Below are 19933 nucleotides of genomic sequence, written 5' to 3'. Positions count from 1 at the left end.
GAAAAAGAAAAATTGCTCACTCTGAGAAATTCTGATGTAACTCCCCAAGGAAGCTTTACCTCTCCCTTCTTGAAAATTCCCTTATCAAGCAAAAAGACTTAGTTGAGGCTTACTTTCTGAAGTTTCTGTTATGAAAACATAGGTAACTTTTCATCTTCTAAATATAAATTACATAAATATTTATATGAATTATAGCAACACATAATGTACATCTAAGTCTTTGAAACTACATATCCTCCCTGACCTTCTGAGAATTATTGATTTTGAATCACATGTCAGTACTGTGAAGTCCAAGTCAGCATTTATTTGCTCATTCACTCATCCTTTCTTTTCAATCATGTACTCCACCAGGGGATACAGAGCTGCAGGTGGAAACTCTGTCACCTCACCACCTGTGGACAACCTGCAGCTCTGAAAACCCCACTGCACTCCTATGTGGACATGAGGACACAAAGGGAGAACCTCCTCCTTGACCAAGCAGAACCTGGGGCGAATTGGTGGGAAATGTCTTTAATGACCTCGATGCCAAAAGTCAGATTTCCCAGCTCATTTTCACTCTCTTCTATCAACTGGCCATAAACAAAGAACATCTGTCACCTGTGATGCAGGCCAGAGACAATCACTATGTGGCTTTCACACATTATCTAGTATCAGCCTGCTAGGGCCATGCCTTTCCCAGTAGCTGTATCAACCTTGCCAAACATTGATTGCACATCGCCACCGTTTTTTCTCCCCTGCTCATATCCTCCATGCTGCAGTCAACCACTGCCTGACCCTGTTCTAGGTGGTGCTGATGCTGCGCTGTCTCTAAAACTCCCTAGTCCATTTTAAAGCTCCCTGTCAATGAAAGAATGTGGATGACATGATTGGAAATCTCGTGAATGTAACCATTGTGCTGTCAGAATACCATTTAGCTCTCACTTGGCTGCTATTTCACTTTGGGTGGGCATTATTATGTTTGTTCAAAAACAATGCTTAGGGGTCCATACAACGCCCACAGTGCTGCTAAAGGATGAAAGGCCATTTCCTATTAGTCTAAACAATAGAGTGGAAGACTTTTTATTTTGTAAAATTGATTGTGAGGTCCTAAAGAGATTATTGAAAAGAACAAGAGGAAAAGAACAATCACGCCTGTATACCAATACTCCTTTAAACAATAGAAATGAAATGGTAGAAGTTCGAATAACCACCAGATGTCAGTGTGGGGCCACCTGAAAGCTCATGGCCACAGGCTGCATCTTCCCTCCAGGCTGCCTTTGAAATTTTCAACCCCAAAGAGGCAATTTTGTGTAAATGTATCAGACTAAAGCATCTAATAAATGATTATAAAATATATTTAAATGCATCTTAGAAATGAAGTTCTTAAGAATGATTTCAGGAAGCTGAAAGATTTACATTTACTGTAATACAAAATTTTAGCTCCACAAGTCTTCTAAATATAATTAATTCAGAGGAGTCTCATAAATCAAAATAGAGAATTAATGACCACACAGAAAATTTAAGAAACAATAATTGATTTTTTAATAGAGAAGAGATTATTTAAGCAACTTCAGATATTACCCAAATAATTATTTTTCTCCTAATGGCTACAAACCACTGTGCATAAAAATGATCCGTATAACTTTCACTTATTCTAGAGGAAGTCAAAGAAATTTTACAAAATTTCTGCATCTTCAGGTGAAATATCTGCTATTGCTTTAAAAATATATCATGGTATAGGGATGGCAAGCAAATTTACAGAGGTAATACCAGAGGTATTTTGAGGTATAAGAAGAAATATACATTTGAAAGTTTGAGAATTTGTACTTTAAAATATACTACAAAAGCCAGCCTCTTTGTCCTTGCTCTCCCCCAGATATAGTGAAAAAATGTGCAAGCAAAGGCCATGTTCAAGAGAGGACTGAAATGAGCATAGGAAGACAGAGAACCTCATTACATCATTGAAAAAGTTACATGTAAATAGGATTTTATAAATTCAATATTCTTTCCCTTTCCCCCCTAGAATCACAATTTCAAAGATGCTTTAATTTCTTCCCTCCCTTCCACACTTTCCTGTGTTAATTTACCTTCAAGTAGCAGTAAGTGCTAGCATTTAAGTTATCAACTTTAAAATAAATACTACAATGCAGTATTCAAATAGAAAGAAACTAATTTTTTTGAATGACAAGATGTGCTAGGGTGCTTCATATTAAGTTATTTCATTTAATCATCATCTCTATTCAGTGAATTAGTTATCACCTAACACTGCAATGCCATGGTAAATAATTTTTAGAAAGTAAAGAACCATGTATTTTGTAGGTTCTGAGTTTTGCATAATAGGATTGCTTAAGTCAGGGGCTATGTTTTAATTAGAGAACAAATTAGAAATGAAGAAAGGGACAAAAATAAACTAAAAGGCACAAGTGATTTGGTTTGTCTCGCTTGTCAAGAAACTAGTCTTTGGAAGTCACCGGGCTGTTCTTGATACATTATTCCATGTCAATAACGTCTTATTTTTGTCCACTGAAGACACTGACAGTCTCACATAATTTTCTTTGTTTTGTTTTGAAAGAATTATTGACAACTAAGTTTCTGCAAAGAGAACTTATGTGAAGTTTGCTTCACATGATTCTTCACTCAAGTAAGTTTGATGAAATAATCAGCTAATTCAGAAAAGAGAAACAATAAAATTGCTTCTGAGCCTAATACTGCATGCAGGGCTGAAATGTAAGTGTTCAATAGGCTCTTTTGTTATTGCATAGATAGCCTAAAGGGAAAGTCTTCTGAGAGCCAGATGCAACTATCCATAGGCAATTAGCTCAGGGGCCAGACTACAGTGCTAATGAGGTTGGGGTTATGAGTTTAAACCCATGTAGTTTCCCTAAAGAGAGCTAGCTATTGCACTAGCCACATGTAGGACCCATGAAAGAAGCACTGCAAACCCATCCTCACTCCTGAAAAAATAAGCCAGCCTATATTCCATTACAGTGGCATCTTTTTTTATATGAAGGTCATCATTATATGTCTTGCTTATGTAAACATAACACCAAATATTTGGATTTGGTTAATTTTGTAAGAGGTTCAGCCCTTTGTGGACATCAGTCATATGATTTTGCCAGTCATTCTTGTTATTGCAATTCAAAAGAGGAAAGTCCCACTAGATTCATATGTTCCCAGTGTAGAGAATATAGATATAATAGATTTCTTCAGCAGAAAAGGACGGGGGATACAGCAGAAAACTCCCTCCTTTATCCTGCCTCCCAAGTGGGGCCAGCTTTATCTCCTAGGCATTTCCAACTTGGCAAATTCCCCAGTGATTGACTCTGGGAAATAGTACAATCATTTTTTATAATGACATACAACCACTGGCACACTTTTGTTTGAAACCCTGGGGGCATATCAGAAAGGCTTGGCATCGTTGGGTGCAAAAGCAAAATTTTGCCTTGTGATCTATGAATTCCTACAACTTTTCTAAGAGCTTCTAGGGTCACCTTGTGCTCATTACCCTTGACTGGTCAAGGGAAAGCATTTTTCAATTTTCTCAGAAATTAATTCAGCACTGGTAATTTCAGTTGAATGGATAGATTGAGGAAACAAGAGACACTATCTTAGGATATTAGAAACTGAGATGGCAGATAGAGATCAATTTCTGTTATTGTCCTCTGCTACTGATCTGGCTAGAAGGTATTTTGCTGTGTGACGGCTGATGTTTGACAAATGGTTTTGGTGGCGGGATTAAAGTCCTTGTCTATTCCTACCAAACAGAGGCCACAAGTTCCTATCATGGATGCTACTGGAGACTCGCTGTACACAAAGGACTATAACCAATGAGCCCCACTGCCACAATTCCCTCTGACAGTTGATTACTTGTGAAAATTAGTCCTCAAATGTATACTACTAAAATGTCACTGACTATCCTAACACAATTAGAATTCTTCGTCCTCTGTGTAAGAGGCTCTTTTCCAGAGCTAAGATACATCAACACACAATTTTATAATTTTCTACCTATTTTCCTCAGTATGGGCTTTCATAATAATAAAGATACATTTTCAAGAGCATGACTGAATATGCTCAAATGAGGAGAAAGCTAAGCCATTATCCTGACTTCAATTTGAAGTAGGTGGCAGAGTGTGGGGTTAGGGAAAGTTTTCAGTTGCAAAACAGCTTATTCTTATAGGACACACCCACCCACCCACCCACACACACACCCAGAACAAAGACTTTTCTCTTGCCAGTTCTTACCAAGGTGGGAAATTAGGACCACTTTCAATATTTTCAGTCAGATCTCATAACTAGTTTATTTTCCCCATATACTTACCTTTTCTAAGTAGGTATAGCTCCAAATTTTCCCATCAGCCCAAGTTCTTGAAATTATTTTTCCACTCTGGTCATATTCCATTTTTTCATTCCACATCCCCCTTTGAATAAATGTCACCAGTCCTGAAGGTGAATACGTGATGTTCACTTCATTATATCTGCTTACAGGAGACCACAGGACAGGTCGTCCAGTTTGGTCATAAAGAATTCGAAGGGTGAATTTCCGATGGTCATCATAGATCTTTCCTGTGCGTGTTATGTGATCAAAATCTATGGACAGCAGGTTTCTGTTATGGGCCTACAAAAAAAAGAGATGCAAAATTCATTTGAAGCTCTGTCTTGGTTCCCCTATCTAGCACAATCACAATCACAAAGCTTTTTCTGATTCTCCAACTATGGAGTGTCTCTGGCCTTCGAATCTGAATGACTTTCACCTTCCTCAGATGGCACTGGTCTTTATTCTCCCACCAGACCATACAATCCTGGAGGGGTGGGCTGTGTCTTAACTCTTGGCATGTGCTAGATCCTTGATATAAGGTTGTTGGCTGTTTTCCCCCAATTTAAGGCTCAAAGTTACGGACACAATTTTCAATAATTATATAATCTTATGTGAGTCAGATACCTACTAAGGAGTGGGTCTTCCTTCTCCCTCTTTACCAGTGAAGTAGAACATACAAGGGTAAATTATTTATGTGATTAGAAATCAGAACGAAGGGATATATTGACCCCTCTAATTTATACAGATTCCCTTCTTATTCTTCCTTGTTCATCAGGGTTTAGAGTTATATCACTTCTACCATAGGGAAATTTAGGTTGCCCCCTAGTGATGGGACCCCAAGCAGTAATATTTTCATGGAGGCCACCAGATAATGTGTTGGTAGGTCCCCTAGTATTTGCACAGGTGGCAGGCACCACTAAATGAAGTCAAAGCATAGAATTTAGTTTTGACACCAAGTCTAGAAATAGTTTTTGGCTTGGTTCTGGTTCTCAGCTTGCTTGACTGCATGCTAGCATTCCTTCTGTGTACCTCATAACCATGAAGTTATACTAGAGAAAATGTTGTACTAGAGAAAGCCTGATGTAAGGGATCTTGGGTGGATTCCATGAAAGACAGCACTCAGTCGTGCCTGACTCTTAGGAAATTCAGCTAGCTCCACAAAAGATGACGTAACAACTAACTGACTTAGTGAAAAAGTTTAAAAATTAGCAGAGGCAACTTTTACTGGGTTTTCAAAGCAACTGGACAACTGACCTGATTTTTTCTACTCTTCAGATCATTATTTTTGTTACTGGTATAACTTATTTTGAAAAAGTAGGACTCAAAAGAAGTTGCAAAAATGGTACAAAGTCACCATGTACCCTTCACCCAGCTTTCAAGGGACAGAATTCTAATTCAGGTAGAGGAAGTCCAAGGCAAGGAACCGAGGTAAGAATAAGAAAGAAGAGACTTTTAGGAGTGTAAATAGCAGTGGCCCCAGGGGTCAGGAGATACTGAGCTAGCTGCTTGACTGTGCACCAGTCATATCTTCTATCAGGGCCTTAGTTTCCTTATTTGTGAAATAGCAGTGACAGAACCACTTCATAACAAGAGTTGTGCTAAGAATTAAATGAGATTACATATATAGGTACCTGATAAAGTGTAAAAATAGTATTAGTAATTGTTATTTTTAGAATATAATGATTACTTTTCTAATTTTAGTTGGGCTTTTGAATGGGCCCATGTGTCAGATTCCAAGGTGATTGTAGCTTGGTGTACTAGGTTTATAGCTGTAGGAATTGTCAACACAATCTCAAACAAAATGTTAAATATCAGGTTAATGAGTTAGGGGACAAAAACCAACATTAGGGTTTGACTACATTAACCATAGTTGGAATAAATGGATTCACCAGCTATTTAACTAAACTTTATGTTCATTTAAAAAATTATTTTATTATTTAAAGTATTACAAATAGTAGTACATATGTCTCCTTTTTTCCCAATTGACCTTCCCCTAGCCTCCCCTACCCCCCAGCACATGCCCTCACCCGCCCCCCCCCCCAGTGTCTTGTGTCCATTGGTTATGCTTATATGCATGCATACAAGTCCTTCGGTTGATCTCTTACTTACCACCCCCAACACTCCCCAGCCTTCGTGCTGTACTTTGACAGTCTGTTTGATGCTTCTCTGCTCTGTATCTATCTTTTTGTTCATCAGGTTATAATGTTCTTTATTATCCATAAATGAGTGAGTTCATGTGGTATTTTTATTTCACTGCCTGGCTTATTCACTTAGCATAATGCTCTCCAGTTCCATCCATGCTGCTGCAAATGGTAAGAATTCTTTCTTTTTTATAGCAGCGTAGTATTCCATTGTGTAGATATACCATAGTTTTCTAATCCACTCATCTGCTGATGGGCATTTAGGCTGTTTCCAAATCTTAGCTATTGTAAATTGTGCTGCTATGAACATAGGGGTGCATATAACCTTTCTGACTGGTGTTTCTGCTTTCTCGGGATATATTCCTAGAAGTGGGTTTACTGGGTCAAATGGCAGTTCCATTTTTAAATTTTTGAGAAAACACCATACTGTTTTCCACAATGGCTGCACCAGTCTGCATTCCCACCAGCAGTGAAAGAGGGTTCCTTTTTCTCTGCATCATCTCCAGCACTTGTCATTTGTTGATTTGTTGATGATAGCCATTCTGACAGGTGTGAGATGGTACCGCATTGTTGTTTTGATTTGCATCTCTTTGATGATTAGTGACTTTGAGCATGTTTTCATGTGTCTCTTGGCTTTTTGAATGTCCTCTTTTGAAAAGTGCCTATTTAGGTATTTTGATTATTTTTTGATTGGATTGTTTATCTTCCTTTTGATGAGTTGTATGAGTTCCCTATAAATGTTGGAGATTAAACCCTTATCGGAGGTAACATTGGCAAATATATTCTCCCATGCAGTGGGCTTTCTTGTTTTGTTGATGGTTTCTTTTGCTGTGCAGAAGCTTTTGGTTTTGATGTAGTCCCATTTGTTCATTTTCTCTTTAGTCTCTCTTGCCCTAGGATCTGTGCCTGTAAAGATATTGCTACAACATATGTCTGCAATTTTGCTGCCTATGGAGTCTTGTAGGATTTTTATGGTTTCCCGTCTTACATTCAAGTCCATTAGCCATTTTGAGTTTGTTTTTGTGTATGGTGTAAGTTGTTGATCTAGTTTCATTTTTTTTTTCATGTATCTGACCAAATTTCCTAGCACCATTTATTAAAGAGGCTATTTTGGCTCCATTGTATGCTCTTGCCTCCTTTGTCAAATATTAATTGAGTATAATGACTTGGGTCAATTTCTGGGTTCTCTATTCTGTTCTATTGGTCTATATGTCTGTTCTTGCTATATGTCTGTTCTTGTGCCAGTACCAGGCAGTTTTGAGAACCATGGCTTGGTAATATAGTTTGATGTCTGGTATTGTGATCCCTCCAACTTTGTTCTTCTTTCTCAGGACAGCTGTGACTGATCGGGGTCTTTTTTGTTTTTTTGTTTTATTCCAGATGAATTTTTGGAGAGTTTGTTCTAGATCTTTGAAATATGCCATTGGCATTTTAATAGGTATTGCATTGAATCTATAGATTGCTTTAGGTAGTGTGGACATTTTAATGATGTTGATTCTACCAATCCATGAACATGGTATGTTCTTCCATTTGTTTATGTCTTCCTCTATCTCTTTTTTCAATGTCCTGTAGTTTTCTGAGTACAGGTCTTTTACGTCCTTGGTTAAGTTTATTCCTAGATATATTAATTTTTTTGTTGCAATGGTAAATGGGATTTTTAAATCTCTCTTTCTGTAAGTTCACTATTGGTGTATAAAAAGGCCATAGATTTTTGGGTGTTAATTTTGTATCCTGCTACATTGCCAAATTCATTTATTAGGTCTAGTAGTTTTTTGATGGAGTCTTTGGGGTTTTCTATGTATAGTATCATGTCATCTGCAAATAAGGACAGTTTTACTTCTTCTTTTCCAATTTGGATGCCTTTTATTTCTCCTTCTTGTCTGATTGCTATGGCTAGTACTTCTAGTACTATGTCGAACAGGAGTGGTGAGAGTGGGCATCCCTGTCTTGTTCCTGTTCTTAGGGGAAATGGTTTTAGTTTTTGCCCATTGAGTATGATGTTGGCTGTAGGTTTGTCATATACGGCTTTTATTATGTTGAGGTATGTTCCCTCTATTCCCACTTTGCTGAGAGTTTTTATCAGAAAAGGGTGTTGGATTTTGTCAAATGCTTTTTCTGCCTCAATTGGTATGATTATGTGATTTTTGTCTCTCAGTTTGTTTATGTAATGTATCACATTTATTGATTTGCAGGTATTGTACCATCCTTGCATCCCTGGAATAAATATCACTTGGTTATGATGTATGATCTTTCTAATGTGTTGCTGAATCCAATTTGCTAGAATTTTGTTGAGGATTTTAGCATCTATGTTCATCAAGGATATTGGCAGTAGTTCTCTTTTTTTGTGGTGTCTTTATCTGGTTTTGGGATTAGGGTAATGTTGGCTTCATGGAAAGAGCTTGGAACTGTGCCTCCCTCTTGAATTTTTTTGGAATAGTCTGAGGAGGATAAGTTTTAGTTCTTCTTTGAATGCTTGGTAGAACTCCCCTGTAAAGCTGTCCAGATCAGGGCTTTTGTTTGCTGGAAGATTTTTGATCGCTGTTTCAATTTCTTCAGTAGTTATCGGCCTATTCAGGTTTTTTGATTCTTCTTGGTTGAGTTTTGGGAGCTTGTATTTTTCTAAGAATATGTCCATTTCATCCAAGTTGTCCTTTTTGTTAGAATAGAGCTGTTCATAGTATTTTTTCATAATTGTTTGTATTTCTGTGGGATCAGTTGTTATTTCACCTCTTTCATTTCTGATTTAATTTATTTGGGTCCTCTCTCTTTGCTTCTTGCTGAGTCTGGCTAGAGGTTCATCAATCTTGTTTATCCTTTCAAAGAACCAGCTCTTGGTTTTGTTGATCTTTTGTATTTTTATTTTTTTTTGGTCTCTATTTCATTTAACTCCGCTTTGATCTTTATTATTCCTTCTTTCTGCTCACGCTGGGCTTTTCTTGTTGCTCTCTTTCTGACTCTTTGAGTTGTAGGGTTAGCTAATTTATTACCATTGTTGCTTGTTTTTTTGTGGTAGGCTTGTAGAGCTATGAACTTCCCTCTCAAGACTGCTTTCACTGTGTCCCATAGATTTTGGATTGTTGTATTTTCATTGTTGTTTGTTGCCATGATGCTTTTTATTTCTTCTTTGATCTCTCTGATAACCCAGTCATTGTTTAATAGCATGCTATTTAGCCTCCAGGTGTTTGATTTTTTGATTGTTTTTATTGTAGTTGATTTCTGGTTTTATGCCATTGTGATCTGAGAAGATGTTTGATATGATTTCTATCTTCTTGAATTTGAAGAGACTTTACCTGTGACCCAATACATGGTCTATCTTTGAAAATGAGCCATGTGCACTTGAGAAGACTGTATATTCTGTAGCTTTGGGGTGAAATGTTCTGAAGATGTCAATTAATTCCATCTGATCTAGTGAGTCATTTAGGATTGATGTTTCTTTGCTGATTTTTTGCTTAGAGGATTTGTCTAATGGTGATAGCTGGGTATTAAAGTCCCCTACTATGACTGTATTGCTGTCAATCTCTCTCTTGTTATCCTCCAGAAGTTTTTTTTTTTTTTATGTGTTTGGGTGTTTCTGTATTGGGTGCATATATGTTTACCAGAGTTATTTCTTCTTGTTGTATTGCTCCCTTTAGTATTATAAAGTGGCCTTCCTTATCTGTTGTTATGTCCTTCACTTTGAGGTCTAATTTGTCAGATATAAGTATTGCTACGCCAGCTTTTTTTTTCATTTTCATTTGCCTGAAAAGCCTTTTTCCATCCCTTCGCCATCAGTCTGTCTGAGTCCTTTTTTCTGAGGTGGGTTTCCTGTAGACAGCAGATATATGGGTCATGTTTTCTTATCCACTCAGCTACCCTTTGCTTTTTATTGGGGTATTTAATCCATTTATGTTTAAATTTATTATTTATAGGTACTTGTTTGTCGCCATTTTTATTCTTTATGCCTGTGTTCCTTCTTCGCTTCCTATTTCTTCTTTTTACAGCAGACCCTTTAGCATTTCTTTTTTTAAAAAAAAATTAAATCTTTATTGTTCAGATTATTACAGTTGTTCCTCTTTTTTCCCCCTAGCTCCCCTCCACCCGGTTCCCACCACACCCTCTGCCCGTACCCCCATCCCCTCACTGTCCTCATCCATAGGTGTATGATTTTTGTCCAGTCTCTTCCCGCACCCCCACACCCCTTTCCCCCCTGAGAATAGTCAGTCCACTCCCTTTCTATGCCCCTGATTCTATTATATTCACCAGTTTATTCTGTTCATCAGATTATTTATTCACTTGATTTTTAGATTCACTTGATTTTTAGATTCACTTGTTGATAGATGTGTATTTGTTGTTCATAATTTGTATCTTTACCTTTTTCTTCTTCTCCCTCTTCTTAAAGGATACCCTTCAGCATTGCATATAATACTGGTTTGGTGGTGATGAACTCTTTTAGCTTTTTCTTATCTGTGAAGCTCTTTACCTGACCTTCAATTCTGAATGATAGCTTTGCTGGGTAAACTAATCTTGGTTGTAGGTTCTTGCTATACATCACTTTGAATATTTCTTGCCACTCCCTTCTGGCCTGCGTAGATTCTGTTGAGAAATCAGCTGACAATCGTATGGGTATTCCCTTGTAGGTAACTAACTGTTTTTCTCTTGCTGCTTTTAAGATTCTCTCTTTGTCTTTTGCTCTGGGCATTTTAATTATGATGTGTTTCGGTGTGGTCCTCTTTGGATTCCGTTTGTTTGGGGTTCTCTGCGCTTCTTGGACTTGTGAGTCTATTTCTTTCACCAGGTAGGGGAAGTTTTCTGTCATTATTTCTTCAAATAGGTTTTCAATATCTTGCTCTCTCTCTTCTTCTGGCATCCCTATAATTCGGATGTTGGTACGCTTGAAGTTGTCCCAGAGGCTCCTTACACCATCTTCATATTTTTGGATTCTTGATTCTTTTTGCTTTTCCAGTTGGGTGTTTTTTGCTTCTTTGTATTTCAAATCTTTGATTTGATTCTTGTGATCCTTTAGTCTGCTGTTGGATCTCTGTATATTATTTTTTATTTCAGTCAGTGTATGCTTAATTTCTAGTTGGTCCTTTTTCATATCCTCGAGGGTCTCACTAAATTTATCAGCAGTTTCTAGAAAATTCTTGAAAAACTTTATAACCGTGGTTTTGAACTCTATATCCAGTAGTTTGCTTTCCTCCATTTCTGTCATTTGTGACCTGTTTCTTTGTCTCTGCATTTTGGCTGCTTCCCTGTGTTGATAGAGTGGCTTTCTGTGCTAGGTGTCCTATAGGGCCCAGTGGCTCAGACTCCCCAATTACCTGAGGTGGACACTCTTGGTGCACCCCTTTGTGGGCTTTGTGCACAGTCTTGTTGTAGTTAAGCCTTGATTGTTGTTGGTATCACTGGGAGGAATTGACCTCCAGGCCAATTGGCTGTGAGAATCAGCTGTGTATACAGGAGAACTTCTGTGCTGGAGACACCCTTATGAGGCAAAACGTGCTTCAGTGGTGCTTTGGTGCTCACCTAGTCTACCCCCTGAGTGTGTCCCTCATGGATCTGAGGAGCTGTCATCTGGATGGTCCCAGTCTGACCACTAGGGGAACTGGCTCTTGGATCTCTAAGGAGGTGCTAATTTAGCCTCTGCCTGAGGCTACCCAGCAGTAGCTATGGAGAGATCTGCAAATTCCTCTTCTTTGTTTGTGGTTTGGAGGTGCCCAGAAGAGGCCCAGCTGTGAAGCAATGCAAGCTGCTGTGGGTCCATGGGCCTTCTTTTGGATGTTCTGGGTCTCTCTGACCCAGCTGCAGTTTGTTAGGTAATTTTACATTGCAAAGGGCCAGCCCATTCATATGCAAAAGCCTCTGCACACAGCTTGGGTGGGGCGGGGTCTCAGGGAGTCAACAGGGCAGAGCAAACAGCTATGGCTGATCCTCAGCCCTGCCCTAAGAGGCCCTGGGTCTCAGTGTCCCCTGGTAATCGCTGCAAGTACCTCTGAGAGAAAGTCGCCCTCGAGTTCTGCCTGATGCCAGACAGTCCAGTTTCTCCCCATACGAGTCTGGGTCCCCAGAGACTTGCCCAGAACTGGCGTTCAGAGCAGTTGGGAGCTTGTGTCTCCCTCCCGATTGAAAAAGACAACTGCGTCCTCAGTTGCCAGCCCTTTCCGCGTGAGCCTCTTTACCTCTGCACATCACTTCCGCACCTCCTCTGAGTCTCAGTGTGCTTTTCTCTTTCCTTCTAGTTATAGAATTTCCACTAGCCAGCCTTCCTGTGGTTCTGGATGATGTCCGGTTTGTCTTTTAGCTGTAATTTTGAAGTGGTTGTGCAAGGCAGCAATTTCAGGTGTTTACCTATGCCGCCATCTTGGTTTCTCCCTTTAGCATTTCTTGCATTGCTGGTTTGGTGGTAATAAACTCCATTAGTCCTTTCTTGTCTGTGAAGCTCCTGATTTCACCCTCAATTTTGATTGCTAGCCTGGCTAGGTACAGTAGTCTTGGATTCAGACCTTTGCTTTGCATGATTTTGTATATTTCATTGCATTCCCTTCTGGCCTGATGTGTTTCTGTTGAGAAATCAGTCACCAGTCTGATGGGGGATCCTTGTAGGTAACTTGCTGTCTCTCGCTGGCCGCTTTTAAGATTCTTACTTTGTCATTGGTGTTTGCCAATTTAATTATAATGTGCCTTTGCATTGGCCTTTTGGGGTTCATTTTGTTTGGGACTCTGTGAGCTTCTTGGATTTGTGTGAGTTTTTTCTTCCCTATATCAGGGAAGTTTTCTGTCATTATTTCTTCAAACAGGATTTCTATTCCTTGCTCCGTTTCCTTTCCTTCTGGTACCCCTATTATGCAGATGTTTCGTTTCATGTTGCCCCAAAGTTCCCTTAGGCTCTCCTCCTTTTTGTTAAGTTTTTTTTTTTCTAGATGCTGCTGTGCTTGGGTATTTTTTCCTACCTTGTCTTCTAGCTCACTGATGCGGTCCTCTGCTTCTTCTAATCTACTATTGAAGCTTTCTATTGAGTTGTTTATAGCAGCGATGTCATGTTTCCTTTCTTCTTGTTTCTTCTTCATTTCCTCTTGGTTTTTACACATATTGTTGAATTTGTTTTCCATTCTTTTCCGTGACTTTATGACCATTTCTCTGAATTCTTTCTCTTCCATATTGCTTGCCTCCACTTTATTTACTTCCTTTTCTGATGATGCCTCCTTTTCTTTCATATGTGGGCTGTTTCTTTGTCTCCCCATGATCTCTCTTCTCCAGGTGTCTGGTTATGTAGCTCTCTCTCCTTTCCCTAGGTGAAATATGACCTTTCTGTGAGAAGGTGCAGAGCTCCACCGAGTCGGCATATTTGCGCTCCTTGAGATCCGGTGTTCCTGGGTTTCACAGCTGGTCCCTGGGTGTTGTGGTTGCAGATTCCTGGGCGTATAGGCTTTTGACAACAGCCACTCTCCCCTTCAAGACAGCACGGTCTCCGCAGCAGAGCCAGTTGCTCCAGGAGAGATTTCAGCAGCAGTGGATGCTCCCTTGGTCAGGGGAGCCCATTCTGACAGCTCCCAACAGTCTTTTGGAGTATTGCTGTCCCTCACCCACTGCCGGGGTCCAACCCCAGCGGGTCCAGGGGTCCCCAAAGGCGTGGACAGAGTCGGCGAAAAAGGAATGACACGGAGACAGCGTTCAGTTGATCAGCAACCTAGCCAGGATCTCTAGCCCGGATCTCCAGAGAGGTTCTGCTTCGGATCTCCAGCGAGGTTCTGTAGCCATGTTCCCTCGCTAGGTTCTCCAGCCAGGTTCTGTCCAGGCTCTCCAGTCAGGTTCAGTGTCCAGGTTCCAGTCAGGTTCTCCTGCCAATCTCTGTAGTCAGGTTCAGTCCAGGATCCCTTGCCATGTTCTCCCGCTAGGCTCTGTCTCTAGGCTCCGAGGCCAGTCCCTCTCCAGGATCCTCCGGCATGCTCTCTCCAGCAAAGTTCTTCTGTCTCTAGGCTCCGTGTAGGTTCTGTCTTCTTGATTCTGTTCTAAGTTCTGAGTGTTTCTGTCTTGTTACAACTGTATTTATACCAGTTGATTCAATCCTATCAATCTCTATTACAAAGGTTAGGGCGTTTCTTATCTCCATTCCAGGGAGAAAAGATTATGTAGTTTAAGCATGATTGTTCGTAGTTAAAGGGATTAATTACCCACCTGGCACTTAGTTGAGGGGTTTTATTCCCTCCCTAACTTCAGGGGAAAATCCCTACCTGGGGATTCAACCTTTCTCGGAGAGGTGACTTTGGTTAAAACACAGCGCCAAGAAGGTGAGCAAACATATTAAGAACCGTATGCCATATATGCCAGGTCCCTTGAAACAGCAAGGATGGACCGGCTCCCGGCAACCCACAAATATACACTCCCCGTATGTCCACACACTCTTCTTTCATTCTCTCACTCACACACCATCCTGTAGTCTGCCTTCCCGTTGGAAGCCATCTTCTCCAAAATCTATGTTCATTTTTATGGTTAAATATCTGAAAGCCATGCACCATGTCCCCAGAAAAATGCACATAAGCACATACATGATCATCCTATATAATAAGAGAGGGATATGCTAATTAGCCCGGATATGCTAATTAGTCATTACCAGTATGCAAATTAACCATCATTCCAACACAAATAATAAGAGAAGGATATGCTAATTAGACCTGATATGTTAATTAGTCATGCACAGTATGCAAACTGACCATCACTCAAACACACAAGATGGCCGCCCCCATGTGGTCAAAGATGTCTGCCTCCATATGGCCACTAGATGGCTGGCAGGAGAGGGCAGTTAGGGGTGACCTGGCCAGCAGGGAAAGGCAGTTAGGGGCAATTAGGCCTGCAAGGGAGGACAGTTGGGGGGGACCAGGCCTGCAGGGGAGGGCAGTTAGGGATGACCGGGCCAGCAGGGGAGGCCAGTTGAGAGGGGACCAGGCCTGCAGGGAAGGGCAGTTTGGGGGGACCAGGCTGGCAGGGCAGGGCTGTTGGGGGAAACTGAGCCTTCAGGGGAGGGCAGTTGAGGGTGACCGGGCCTGCAGGGTAGGGCCATTGTGGGGGACCAAGCTTTCAGGGGGGGTAGTTATTGGGGGGACCAGGCTAGCAGGGGAGGGCTGTTGGGGGCAACTGGGTTGGCAGGGGAGGGCAGCTGGGGGTGACTGGGCCGGCAGAAGAACAGTTAAGCATCGATCTGGCTGGCAGGGGAGTGGTTAGGAGGTAATCAGGAAGGCAAGCAGAAGCGGTTAGGGGCAATTAGGCAGGCAGGCAGGTGAGCAGTTGGGAATATGCAGTCCTGGATTGTGAGAGGGATGTCTGGCTGCCCTTTTAGGCCCAATCCCGAACACTACCCTCAAGGGGTCCCAGATTGGAGAGGGTGCAGGCTGGGCTGAGGGACACCCCCCAGTGCACGAATTTCATGCACCAGGCTTCTAGTTTGTAATAAAATCCCAAGGGGTCTCTGAAACCCAAACATAAAGCCTCGAGGGGTCTCAAGAGTCCAATTTCAAAATCTCAGTTCAGAAAGAGTTTTAAATTTTTTTAACCTCAAAATTGAGATATAATCCTATATAATAAAACCCTAATATGCAAATAGACTGAATGACAGAACTGAACAACCTGTCACTATGACGTGCGCTGACCACCAGGGGGTGTGTGCGGAACATGGTGGGCATCAGCAGCACGTGACAGAGCGCAAGACATGGCGGGCATCAGCTGCGGTAGGATGGTAGAGCAGGTGAGTGGGGGGTGCCAGACCAAGGTGGGGCACTGGTCATTGTCATTGGGGTGAGCCTCTGGTGGTTACTGAAAATTCTTTGCTCCCGTGCACTGCCGTCCCACCCAGTGCTCGCACTCGCTGCCGGCGCCCAGCGCCAGCCCTGATAGCTTGGTGCTGTCAGTGGGTGTGAGCAGCAGCTTCTGGCCCTGATCAACCCTCGGGGCTTCTCCACCTCCCCCTGCTCCTGAGGGGCTATTGGGGCTGGCAGCCACCTCTTGCACCCGCTGCTGGCGCCAGCCTCAATCACTCCACGCTGTCAGCGGGTACCAGTGGGGCTGGTGCTGTCAGCATGTGGGAGTGGCGACAGTGGGAGTGGGGTTGCTAGCAGACAGGGGACCGGGGGCCATGGTGGGAGGGGCCGGGCGGGGGCATGGAGGATGGGCTGAGATTCGCCCTTGTGCCCACCGTAGCCTCGTGGCCCACAGTTCCTTTCAAGGTGCACAAATTGGTGCACTGGGCCCCTAGTTGATATATAACATTATATTATCTTCAGGTGTATAACATAATGATTCAATATTTGTATACATTGCAAAATGATCACCATAAAGTCTGATTAACCTTCTTTTTCTTGTGATGATTTTTAAGATCTGATCTCTTAGCAACTTTCAAATACATAATACAGAATTGTTAACTATAGTCACCATGCTGTACATTACATCCTCAGGACTTGCATATTTTATAACCAAAAGTTTGTACCTTTTGACCCCTTTCATCCATTTTGCCCATCCCTGACCTTCCTGCCTCCAGCAAATGCCAATCTGTTCTCTGTTTCTATGAGTTCTGTTTTTTTTGTGTGTGTTTTATATTCCACATAAAAGTGAGATCCAGAAAGAGTTTTTAACTTAGTGGCCTGTGTGACTATAAAGCCAACATTCTCATTTCATACTCTGGTCTTACCTTGCTCAGTAATTTTGTGTAGTTTGCCTTTAAAAATACCTCCTCAATCTCCCACCCCCACCACAGATTATAAAAGTAATATTTTTTTATTGCAGAAAAATGGGAAAATATAGAAATATACAAGGAAATTAATTACTTATAATCTCACCTTCTAATGCAAATCACTGCTAATAGTTTGCTTGAGGCATTTCATTCGATTTATCCTACTTTTCTTTGCATAATCTGTGTCCATACATTTAAAGAAGACAATTAGGATTATATTTAAAGTTTTATGTTCTACTTTTTCAGCTAATGTTTTATCTTGAGCATCTCTCATGTTATTAAATATTCTTAAAATGTGGATTTTAATGGTTGCATAATATCTCCCTACACAAAAAGCATCTTTTTATCTTTTCTCCTATGTTGGAAATCAGAGTTTTTGTTTTCCATTTTCCTTTCATATCTCATATTTTGTTGAACATTTTTGTAAGTAAATATTTCCTTAGTACAGAACCGTAATTACTGGGCCAAATGAAAAGAAAATATTAAAGACTCTTGATGCAATTTGAGATATTACTTTATAGTGCACAGTAGTTGTGCAAATTTATGCTATCATTAACTAGTAGTGGAGGATCTATCTCATTCTATCCTTACCAACATCAAATATTATCATTGTTAGTAAATTTTTCCCAAAGTGAGAGTGGGAAAATGGTATGCTACTGTGGTTTAATTTGTATTTATTTGATAAAAATAAATACAGTGATACAAATAAATACTAGTGAGGTTGAACCCTTTTTAATATCTATTGGCCACATGTATGTCTTCTATGAATTGTCTGCTCATGACCTTCGTCCATTTTTCTATTGGGGTGTGGCACTTTGCTTTTTAAAACCTCCTGTGTTTTTAGTTTCTTCATCAACAAGCTGGTACTAATGATGTTTGCCCTTAATTTTGAACTTCTGCAAATATTCCATGTCATGAATTCTATCCAGAAGACTAGTGATTGGGGATCATGACTCTTTAAACCATCTTTAGCCAGTGCATACAGAGTCATCGGGCATAAATATATAGTAACCCACTGTACCACCTCTAAGGTGATAGAGAAGCACATGTTTTCTTTCTTTTCATATGCAGGGCTTGGAAACCTATATGAGACCAGGTGTTCTTTCTTCAACTACCTTTCCTGTGGTTTTATAGCCACATACCTCCAACTGTAATACCGTTTATTTACAATAGCTGTAAAATATCCATGTACTCCCAGAGACGGTTGTAACCGTTACAATTCATGTTATAATGATAGTCAAAGAGCCAAAGTAACAAGTGATTTCCAGTTCAACTAAATTTGTGGTTTTACTTGTCTGACAGATAAAGTTTACAACTGAAGATCATACTTCTTAATAAAGCTGTTACAGCTACACAAGCAGGGATCACTGTTCAAAATCCACTATAAAGCAGGCAGAACCAAACTCTGCCTGATGTCCTCATTTGGCCTGTTAAGACTTCTGCGACCATACTTCTCTTTCTGGAAAATGCTCTCTGATATTCAGATGTTGCTGAAACACTAGTTTCAAAGTCAGGTTTGGAAGGTAATGTAAAATTTGACGAATAGCTGAAAGGGATGAAGGAATTGAACATGCCACAGAATCCTTCTCCTCACCCTCTGCCCCGCCAAGTCTCTTGTGGAAACCACATGTGAGAAGGCTGGGAAGGAGAAGGCTTTTCCAGGGGAGCTCTCCCACCCTCTTTCCTGAGTGCTACTAGTATGCACCGCCAGCTTCTATGGCATGAATCAGGACTAGGCTGCTTTCCTCTGACTGCTGGGGTCATGAACAAGGCTGAGAACGCTCCACATTCATACAAGCGCTTGTTTGCCTGAAAAGCAATAATAGTCCTTGACCTAAGTGTGGACCATCCATCCTTATTTCCACTCTTACTCCAAACAGTTTACATTACATCAATCCTTACCCTGGAAAAGAGGGGCAAAGGAAGGGTTGAAATTTTGGAATAGCCCCCAGCTAAAACACATCTCTTTGGAGAGGTTGCACATTGAATAAGACCTTTGAGTTTGGCAAATAAAGAGCTGTACACTGGGGCAAAAAAGCTGGACTTGATCATTTTTTAAATAGAAGAAGTATCTATGCTTAATATAGCCCTTGATTTCTTTTACGTTTTTTCAGCTTTGCTAAGGAGAAGTAAGGAGAAGGGCTTGCTTTTCGTTCATACTTAGACCAGAAAGGAAAAAGGGAAGAGGATGCTCTGGGGATCATGGATTGTGTTGCCATCAGAAATCAAAGTGCCTGTGAAGTGTTGGTACAGGGTGAAGCTCCAAAGAAAAGTGTCCTTTGCCTTCCCTCTGAGCCTTTGCTTGGTCTTTCCCAGGAGTATGTGTTTTAATTGCTTCAGAAAAAGTCCTTTCAGCCCTTCCAATTTGAGACTCATTCAAATAGTAGGATAAAGATATACTAGATTGATCTATAGACAACCGCTGATATTTGTCTGTTTTTGGCCTATTCAATTTTCTTCCTGCTAATATGGTTTTGTGTCAATTTTATTATTGGTTCAGACATAAGGACTTAAGGAGGGTAGAGGGAAGAATTCTCCCCATGTCCAATATGATACACATAGTAAGACCTCAGTGAATTTTAGTTGCTGTAATTATGATTAATGATAATAATACTACTGGTAATAGAGATCACACAACCCATATCCCTCATTTTATAGATGAGGAAAATGGTGCAAAATTATGGGCATACCCGTCCTTCCTCAAAATCTTACTCATTCTTTTGAAGGGGAGTAGAATTTGCCACCCAAAAATAATCTCTTTGGAACAAGGATTATTTTTGGCTGACTATTTAAGAAACA

The 19933-nt window shown here is 40.6% G+C and overlaps 1 protein-coding gene across 2 annotated transcripts in view; it reads right to left on the bottom strand.

The window, feature by feature from the left end:
* TENM1 (teneurin transmembrane protein 1) overlaps nucleotides 1-19933 on the bottom strand; it is a 641347-nt gene that overhangs the window by 14269 nt on the left and 607145 nt on the right. For both annotated transcript variants that reach the window (XM_059680479.1, XM_059680478.1), the window contains one exon: nucleotides 4298-4594. In XM_059680479.1, the coding sequence (XP_059536462.1) occupies nucleotides 4298-4594 (297 nt within the window). The remainder of the gene's footprint in view (nucleotides 1-4297; nucleotides 4595-19933) is intronic.

Source organism: Myotis daubentonii, chromosome X (assembly GCF_963259705.1).
Source record: "Myotis daubentonii chromosome X, mMyoDau2.1, whole genome shotgun sequence".
NCBI classification, from domain to species: domain Eukaryota; kingdom Metazoa; phylum Chordata; class Mammalia; order Chiroptera; family Vespertilionidae; genus Myotis; species Myotis daubentonii.
The sequence above is the reverse complement of the archived record's forward strand: the minus strand, read 5'-3'. Positions and strand labels throughout refer to the sequence as shown.